The 10,442-nt window shown below is 42.5% G+C and overlaps 1 protein-coding gene across 1 annotated transcript in view; it reads right to left on the minus strand.

Annotated features, from left to right (window-relative positions):
- Positions 1-6,155, minus strand: part of zswim5 (zinc finger, SWIM-type containing 5) — an 81,503-nt gene extending 75,348 nt beyond the window's left edge. Inside the window, exon 1 of the mRNA XM_037682129.1 lies at positions 5,627-6,155. Within this exon, the coding sequence (XP_037538057.1) occupies positions 5,627-6,155 (529 nt within the window). The remainder of the gene's footprint in view (positions 1-5,626) is intronic.
- Positions 6,156-10,442: the final 4,287 nt, after the last annotated feature.

Here is a 10,442-nt window from a genome sequence, read left to right on the forward strand (position 1 = left end):
TTGCACTTATATCCCTTCCTCCTACTCTCTGAAGACTTTATAAAGGCCATAGCACCAGGCCTTTGGAGTAAGCCAGTGTATGTGTGTGTGTTTGCAGTGGAAGGGGAGGGTGTTGGTGTGACAAAAACAATCATGTTTTACTTTGATTATTCTAATTATGACTTGGGGCAAGGAGTGGATTATTATAAGCACATGGGCCAATGAGTAGCTCATGTCCTTTCAATCCATTAGTATTACTGTTAAAGGAGGCCGGCATACAAAGGCTTAATACCCATAATGCACAAAGGATGGAAGGCATCCATAAGGGACATGCCGTTCATTCATTTATTTCAGGTTTACATTAATAAATGGATCTGAGCAGCTAAAGATGTACTAGCTGTACATTTTCAGTGCCACATCGGTTCAGTACAAAGAGGGAATCTCGAAGTGGACCCACAAGTTCTGAGAAACTAGGGAGCAAAAAAAAAGACGAGCACAAGTTCACAGGAACAGAAGCCCCAAAGCTGCTAGAAATAGCAAATCAATAAAAACTCATGATAGCATATCCTGTGCTCATCACATCTGCGCTCTCCATTTTTCCGACTCTAAATGAGATGGCGTATATTTTCATCAATACGTGCACAACGGCTGACGTTTGGTCTCCAAATGTCATGACAACACAACTTGAGCCACGTTAAACTGATACAGACTACGTGATGGTGCTGTCTTGACTGAATAAAAGCATCAAAGCTGAACATCTATAACATGCGCAAATAGATTGGAACCATTTGTACATTACTGACATGACCATAATGGGGTTTGACAGTTAAATTACAGTTTCTGGTATCGCTAGTTTTAGCCTTTTACCCAGGATGTGCAACCATCGCATGTGTGGAATTTTCTTTTGCAGTCTCACCTCATTCTGTGCATTGGCAACCAAGTGGCCAGCTAGCTGTGTGGACACATGTTGAGCTGTCAGGTTTTTTTGTTCTTTTTTAAATAATTGTTTATTTCTTTGTGCACAGCTTGTTAAACTGTTGTCCTAGCTGTGCACATTATTTTGATGTCCACCTCCACCCAATTTGTACCCACCTTGGCAGTACACTTGAAATGAAGCTGGGTAGATTTTAGGGATGCATGATATTATTGGCATGGTATCAGTCGATGTTAGCGTTAAAGTTCAATATCAGACATTCCATCAAAATAACTCACCGATACAAAAGACGCTGTTTTTTGTATGACAACCCAGTGACAAGGATGCAGCGGCAGCACAACGTGACGACGTCATGCGCGCCTACCTGATCTGATCAGGGCGGAGAGGAAGAAGTCAAAATGTCGGCGGTGTGGAAGGTTTTTTTGTTTTAAGATATTGGATTCCAAAGATTTTTGGACTACGTTGAGCCTCGCTACATCGTCCTAAGTCAAAGATATATTTCCGACTTAGCTTTACTCGAGTTACAAGCCGTCATTTCCGACATCACTGAGAAGCTAACAGCCGATAGCACGACTTGTTGGGTGAGTTTTACCACAGACATTTGGAAGTCGTGTTAGTCCCGTTAGCATGATTAGTCTTACGGCACAATGGATAGACAAAAACTTAAAAGTTTGTCCTTCATGCACAGGAGTGCAGAGGATCCCACACTGCAGCTAGGAACCTGGAACAAGCCTCCACAAGTGAGACAGCATCACAGGTGCCTAACGCTAATAAATAACATTCAACACTTTTCATTTATTACAAGTTAAAGTGCTATGCATATCATATGGCTGTTTCTGAATATATATCACCAGCTCTTACAGCTGTTGCACAATTTTTGTAGTAAATAAGCCTAAATAAGAGGAATATGTTCTGACAAAGGAAAGTATATATAAAAATATTGGTATCGGATATCGGCCAAACATCCAATATCGTACATCCCCAGTAGATTTTCCCATTTATCAATAAGTAGGTGTGTTTTTAGGACCTGGACACGTTTGCCATCAAAGGAGAGCTTCTGTGCAGATGTCAAAATACATTTGGGCTGGAGACACCAATGACAGGGTGGGTAGGAGATGCCCACAGTGACTTTGTGACTATTTAAAGTGAACAGTTGTCTCACAGTCTTTATGAACATGTTCAAATCTCAAGCAACAGAGCTGGGCACCTTTCAGGTGAACAAGTGGGTTAAATGCAGAGAACTAATTTTATCAGTGCATTGTATGGGAACATATGATGATGACAACACATAGCACTTAAATAAATAAAAGTTGAGAACCCCATGGAAGTTGCACAACATTTGGAAAACTCTCACAAGAGTTTTGTTGAACAAACGCAGCCCTTTGAGAGGGGGAACAGCAAAAACCACCATCAGGTGAACCTTGTTAATTAATGGTAACTCCATTAATTAAAAAACCGGACTCAACCCTGCGGCTTGTTCTAACTTCCGGCCAATCTCAAAACGTCCATTTCTTTCTAAAATCTTGGAGAAAATAGTTTTTAGTCAAATAACCAAGTTTTTGAATGTAAATGGAATTTTTGAGATTTTTCAGTCAGGATTTAAACAACTGCACAGCACCGAGACAGCTTTAGTAAGGGTCTGTAATGACATTCTGCTAGCGAATGACTCTGGTCAGTCTGTGATCCTGGTACTCCTCGACCTTACCGCTGCATTTGACACTGTTGATCACAGCATCCTTATGTCACGGCTAGAACACTGGGTTGGGATTACAGGGGTGGCGCTAGAATGGTTCCGTTCTTATCTGGGTGACAGGAGTTTTTGTGTTAACTTTGGCAATCATTTATCTGCTTCTGTCCCTCTTTCCTGTGGGGTCCCACAAGGCTCCATTCTTGGACCCCTTCTGTTCTCATTGTATCTGCTCCCCTTGGGGTCAATCCTGAGGAAACATGGTATTTAGTTTCACTGTTACGCCGAAGACTCTCAGATCTATCTACCTTTAAAACCAAACAGTTCTTGCTCCATCCTCCCTTTGCTAAAATGTCTTGATGACATCAAGACTTGGATGGCTGCAAACTTCTTGAGCTTTAATGATCAGAAGACTGAGGTCATTGTGTTTAACCCAAGCTCTACCACTGTCACTGATCCTGTAAACCTGCACTCCCTTCAGCCACATCTAAAGCAGTCGGTTACCAATCTCGGGGTAGTGTTAGACTCGGACTTTAAGTTTAATAAACAGATCAACGCTGTTCTACAAAAAAGTTTCTTTCAGTTAAGGCAGATAGCAAAGCTTAAGTCCGTTCTGTCCAGATCTGACCTTGAAAAACTAGTCCATGCATTTATTACTTCCCGGCTGGACTACTGTAACTCACTTTATGTTGGGGTTAGTCAGGCTTCACTCTCACGTCTCCAGCTCGTACAAAATGCTGCAGCTCAGCTTTTAACAGGAACTCACAGGTTTGAGCACATTACTCCAGTTCTGTCCTCCCTTCACTGGCTTCCTGTGCGTGTCAGAGTTGATTTTAAAATTCTCCTGCTGACATTCAAGTGCATTAATGGCCTTGCACCATCATACCTCTCCGACCTTCTTCATCCTTATACTCCTTCTCGGGCTTTGAGATCATCAGACCAGCTGCTTTTGGCCATACCAAAAACCAGGCTGAAGCTCAGAGGAGATCGAGCGTTCTCAGTCGTGGGCCCTAAACTCTGGAACAATCTGCCCATCAACATTCGACAGGCCACCTCAGTCTCTGCCTTTAAATCTCTCCTAAAAACGCACCTATACTCATTGACATTTAACACAGGGTGATCAGCTTTAGATCTGGTTTTTCATTGATGCTGATTCTGTTTATGCTTTTGTTATTATTCCTATTTAACACAAGGTCATCTGATCTGATTTAGTATTTCATTGTTTCTGACTGAGTTTATGCTTTTTGTTTTTATTTCCTTGACTTTTGACACAACGTGATCTGATTTAGTATTTCATTGTTTCTAATTGTTTTTGGTTTTATATTTTTATTCCATGTGCTGTAAATATATCTTGCTACTTTTTATCTGTTGATGTGATATTTTTGTTAAGCACTTTGGTAACAGTTTCTGTTTTAAATGTGCTCTATAAATAAATCTGACTTGACTTGTAGGATCTTTTTTTTTTTTTTTCCGCTCCAGTTAAATAGAACTGCTTCGATTCAAAATACAGGTTATACATGCATAGGTAGAATGTTTAATACACCTTTTACTCATCTTGGTAATTACAAAAACATGAAGTCATCAGGCCTGGGGTCAGCCAATAAACAAAAGCTCAAATCAAACAGACAAACTTGTAAATCGTATCCAAGCTGGATTGTAAGAAATACGTCCCAGAGCAAATATAAACTCATTCTCTGAGGTCTTGGATTTCCTTTTACTGTGGGGGTGGGTCCATCTATATGATGCAATTAGATACAGCAGTCATGGACAGTTTGGAGCTGCCCCCCCTCTCTCTCTCCCTGATACATGAGAGCAACATGAAACCCCAGAGAAGCTCCAGTGGCTCTAACACCATATGTTCAGAAGAAACTCTTCTTGGCCACCATAAAGACGCTTTTTTTTGGGGGGGGGTCAACTCTTGGATTTCACTGGTTTTCCTGATGTTAGTTCAGTTTGTAGTCGTGGCAAAGCACAGAGGGGGGAGAATGAGCTCCAGAAAAAAAAGAGACAGGAGATGGAGCTTTGCGGAATGGCCCTTTGTTTGAAAGCAGCCTCTCTCTCTCTCTTGCAGCGATGGAAATGCAAGACACTTATCGATCATTTCAACTGGAAACCTTTTGTGTTGCAAGCCACTCGGAAAACTGACCCAATTAAAAGGAATATTATTACTTTATAATTATAAACAAAAACAACATGATGCCTCCCGGCGATGAGCATCCCTCATCCAGGAGACGACTCGCTCTTTGTCCGTTTGGACCTGCAGCAGCAAACAAACAAACAAACAAACAAACAAGCAAGCAAACAAAAAAAGCTGCGGGGGGTAGAGATTTATTTAGCAGATTAACAGTTTTATCATAAAGACGCCCATTAACTGCCCTCCGTTTTCTCTCAGTCGAAGCTGAGTTCAAGAACAACAGCAAAGATGCATCTAAGTGGAAAATCTCTAACAAAATAAAAGCCCGACGGGTGCGTTTGATTCCTTTTGTACCAGCGTCTGTCAGCCGTCTTCCTCCCCGCCTCCCCCGGACGCAAAGCCGGGGGGGGGGGGGGGGGAGGGTGTACGGCGGCTCCAGACAGCTCCGGCCCAAGGAGCTCCGGAGGGGAAGAAAAGTGCAGCTGATTACCGAAACAAACAAAAAGACAAATAAATAAAACCCCGGAACGCGAGTAAATTCATTAAAAGACCCACAAACGCACCAGTCCGCCAGAGGAAGCCCTTTAATTTTTAAACAGCAGCTAAGCTAGCAGCAGCAGTCTGGCTTCCTTTTTCCGTGAAAAACGGGATAAATTCAACTTTTAAATCCGACACAAACGTCGCCTCGTCAGTCTGCTCGACTAAAGATACAAAGAGAACCGCGTCTGGCTTTAATTTCGATCAAAGTGAGGCGCTTTGTGTACTTTCCGCGATAGCAGGAAAACTTCCATCAATCATCCCCGAGAGCAGATCCGACAGCGGCGGGGACTCGGAAACGGTCCACGCGGTGTTCACTTCAGTCAAAAGAAAAAAAGAGAAATACGCCACTTACCGACTTGTAAAACGTTTTCCACACAGCCGGTTTCTAGTAGTTTGATTCCCCGGCGGAAAGGCAGTCCGTCTCCCGTTCCCATGGCTCCGGCTGCCCCCACCGTCGCCGAGGTACCAGAAGTAGATCCTCCGCCGCCACTAGCGGTGTTAGATCCGGACACCGTGCCCCCAGTCCCACTGGCAGCCGCGGACGGACCCTCCTCTCCGCTGATCCGGCACTGAAAGGAAGAGTACATGCATATCTCCTTTTCGTTGCGGGGGAACGACCAGTACACGATACGGCGCTGGACGGGCTCCGGAATCCGCTCGAAGCGCTCCTCGACTCTTTCAAAGGCCCACTTTTCCGCCACTGCCTTAGCCGCGCAGTCCAAAAGAGACTCCGGGGAACGGTACCGAGAGCCGGGCAACCCGCTGCCGTGGCTGGGCCCTGGACCGGGACCTCGAGGTGCCGGGCGAAGGCACGGTCGCTTGCTGGCCGGTGGTGAGGACAGGAGGGGATGAGGCGGCTGCTCTCTGCGTCCTTCCGCCATGGCGATCCGATCAACACTGAAGAGTCGGAGCGCGAGCGGACACGGAGCGACAGCAGGAAGCCACACATACTGCGCGTGCAGCGTCACAACAAGCAACGAGACTTCCGGCTTAGACTTTCAAAATAAAACACCACAAACAAAAGTAATAGACATGAAGCGTCATTCTATTAGAAAATTACATGATTTAGACCTTAAAGATTAAATGTGAGTTAGTGCACTATTGTCGTCTGAGTGCTGCACTGAACTTCTTAAAGGAGACTGCTAAAATAAAATGTATTTCATTAGACCCAACGTTGTTTTTTTTTTTTTTATTGATCAAGTTGCATTTATTAATTTAATATTCAGAGCGATCAATAAATTATGACCGGTCAACCAAGGGTTACATTAACCTTTTAAGTCTAACCTGAAAATGAGTCTATGTGACTCAATGAGACGAAACTGTATGCATAAAGGTTCAATGAAACCTGTTTTTATTTATTTTATTATAGTTTACAGAACACTAGGCTCTGGACCAAACATAAAATGAACAAAGATTTTTTTTATTCGTAATGTCATTTCCATTTATTTATTCTTGTAATAACTTCTCAGATACGTTTGTCTGTTAGGCAGGCATTTTATCAATGTTGCTGACAACTTTTTTTTTACCTTTACTATACTACTCTGTCATCCTGAATTTTTTTGCAGGGTAAAATCTAAAACGTTTACAGTTTACATTTTACTCAAGACTCCTAATAAGAGTCCTAATCATTTTAAATGTATTAGCTTTGCCATAGTTTAAAAATGAACATAAATGTACATGTGTTTACAATGTAACCATGTCACACTGTGAAATTATATATGACACAAAACTGAAAAAATACAAGTTGCATTTTCATCACTCATGTAGACCGGTTGTAAAGTTACAATGAATGTAGATTTCAGATTATTCATTTAGTTCTACATCCATTCTTTCAATCTTTCTTTCTCAATCTCGTCTCTTTTCCTTGTTCCTTGCAATCCAAAATTTGAACAACAAAATGGTTTAACTTCTATTAGGATTGACAGAGAATGACACCTATTTTGAAAACAGACTATCTATAGTGATGATGCACAGATAAAGCCCTAATGTCTCCTGAATACTTCAGGATACAATAAATAGTAACATTCATGCTTGAGATGGAAGTATTTCTGTTGGCACAAAACCAACAGTCCTCTTTTATTTTGGAATGCCAGAGTCCTGGCTTCCTGTCTACTTGCCTATATATGTGTGTCTTTATGCTTCTCAGCAGACAGACAGTACCAGTTCAAAGCAAAGAGAGAGAATTGGAGCTTGCTGGACTGAGGGGAGGTTGAGAGAGATGCTTGACTCTAACCAACACAAAAACAAACCTTTTCAGAGTCCAATCAGCATGTCGCGCTCCAAGATCTGCTCTCATGTGCCCCAACATTACCTATTGCTCACAATAATGACTGCTTGAAGAATACTAAAAACAAAATAAAACAGGGTGCTAAGTAAAGGCCTACCAGTTACAAGCCAAATAGAACATTTATATGCAGAGATGCTCTTGTGTTTCTAACAAGGTTGAGTCAGGTCCTCTGGACAGATTCTTCTTTGTTGAAACTTTTCGTCTTTTATCCAAAACACTTCTTCAGTCTGAGGCGCTGCTACACACTTAGTCTTATAAATAGCACCTTCTCACAGTGGATAAACCAATTTGTTGTTGATGTCCAGAACTAGCTGTTCACATGTTAAAAGGACCATCAGCCTAACAACTGATCGTTAGCACCCTGATGGTTGAGTGATACTAGCAATCACAGCATTGTAAGAGGGGGACTGTTGAACCTGGAGGCCTCCACCCCCGTTTAATGATGGGCAATTTATTTTCACAAAGATGGCCTCCTTTACTCCTCTCTCAAACCATCGTTCCTCTCTGTCCAGGATGTGAACATCTTCATCCCTGAAAGAGTGACCGCTGGCCTGGAGATGAGTGTAGACCGCAGAATCCTGGCCTGATGATGTTGATCTTCTGTGCTGGGCCATCCTTTTGGCCAGTGGCTGTTTAGTTTCCCCAATGTAAGACTGATCACCCTCCTGACACTGAACAGCATACACAACATTACTCTGTTTGTGCCGGGGGACTGGATCCTTAGGATGTACCAGTCTTTGTCGTAGTGTATTTTGGGGTTTGAAAGCAGGTAGCGTGCATGCACTTTAGGTGAATGTACAAAATTCAAATTCACGTTGCCAACAAATGACCTGGCATGGCAACTACAGCAGATTCGAGGGGAGCTCTCCGGGGGCAAGTAAGCACAGAATCTGCTCCGTGTCAACGCAGATTTTTTTTTACCTGGAATCAACATCTGAAAAAACCTACGTCCCGTCCCCCCGGTCATGTCTGTGTAAACAGGGCCTAAAGGGATGAGTACAGACGCCAGATAGAGTATTTGGAAAACTTGTGACAGAGTTAATCATCCTAACAATTGACTTTTTGTTTTGCTGATTCAATTCACACCATTATGTGCTTTATAAATATCAATTACTGCAGGTCAGCAAATACACGTTCATGTGAGTGGCTGCAGAATGCAGTTCTCTTCAGCACAGCAGGACACAGAGGGTTTGGTAATGCTCAGACTGCAGCTTCTTCTTTTGTATCAGAATGGAGCTGCTGCCTTTTTACCCAGGGCTACACACAAATGTTAAAGATGTTCAAGCTAATTAAAGGCCTATAGCATTCCCTGAAGGAATGCAAATCGCCCACCCCATTTCAAAGTAGTTTTATGTTGGCATGTTTGAAGTTGGAAATATTTTGATCAAGCCTCAAGAATATGATTATGCTCAATTTTATACAATTTGCTATATCTCATGTGATGATCTGCAAATACTTGGAGTGTGTGTTGTGAATGTTTGTCAACTACACCAAATTTTAGCTCAAGTTCTGCAAAATTCACAACGGTATAGTCCTAAAAATTGTTATCTGGGGTGACATTCTTTGTTTGGATTGACTCCAAAAGCGCATCAGTTGTAGAAGTACAGTAAATAAGTACTTTCTAGGTTTCATTGAGATCTATTCAGTGGTTCATGAGATATTTAGCTAACAAACACACAAACAGGGTTGACTCCAAGTGAAGATGTTACACAATGTGTTGAGCTAAAAATTGTGATGAGAACAATTCACAGATACTAAAACACCCTATTTTATTTAAATATCTGTAAATTGAATAGTTACAGTCATTTATGTGTTGTATAAGGTCCGTTGGCTATTCACATACATTGACTCAAAATTTTAGTTTGTTTTAATCATATGTAAGAAATATTTGTTAGTGTGGCATATCAGTTTACAGTATGGGAAAAAGGGAATGATTCTGTGGCGTGTGTAAAATTTGGTGAGGCTTTATGTGTGGTGGTGGGGAGGGGGGGGGAATAGAAAAAGTGATTCCATAAACATGAGGCAGTCAGAATATGCAATCTTAAACTTACAATTAAGAGGGTGGATTGCCCTCTCTGGGTTGGGAATGAGGTTCTGCCTCAAGTGGAGGAGTTCAAGTATCTCGGGGTTTTGTTCACAAGTGAGGGAAGAATGGAGCAGGAAATCAGCAGGTGGATCAGTGCAGTGTCTGCTGTATCGCAGACTCTGTGCCGATCCGTTGTGGTGAAGCGGGAGCTGAGCTGTAAGGTGAAGCTCCCTGTTTACTGGTCGGCCTACGTTCCTGTCCTCACCGATGGTCACAAACTCTGGGTGACCAAAAGAACAAGATCGCGGATACACGTGGTCGAAATGAGATTTATCCACCGATTACCCTTAGAGATAAGGCGAGAAGTTCAGTTATCTGGGAAAGACTCTGAGTGGAGCCGCTGCTCCTCCACATCGAGAGGAGCCAGTTAAGGTGGTTAGAGCATCTGGTAAGGACGTTCCCTGGATGCCTCCCTAGGGAGGTGCTGCATGTCCAAAGAGGAAGAGGACTTGGGGAAGACCCAGGGCACGCTGGAGAGACTATCGGTTGGCCTGGGAACGCCTTGGAGTCCTCCCAGACGAACTAGAAGAGGTGACTGTGGAAAAAGAGATGTTCAAGCTGCTGCCCCCGCAACCTGATTTCAGAGCAAGAAGCAGATGATGGATGGATGGAAACTTGCAATTATGAATTAATAAATTAAAAAAAAACATCCTTAAGAAATTGAGACTGCTGATTTCTGTGGAATCCTAACAAATAAATCAATGCAATCTATACTAACTTTGGATAAACCAATCTATTCCTTTATTTCCAAAAGAACAGACCACTCAAGAGCCACAAAGGTGTTTCATCAGCGAA

This window comes from Nematolebias whitei, chromosome 9 (assembly GCF_014905685.2).
Source record: "Nematolebias whitei isolate Nwh7 chromosome 9, NemWhi1, whole genome shotgun sequence".
Taxonomy (NCBI): domain Eukaryota; kingdom Metazoa; phylum Chordata; class Actinopteri; order Cyprinodontiformes; family Rivulidae; genus Nematolebias; species Nematolebias whitei.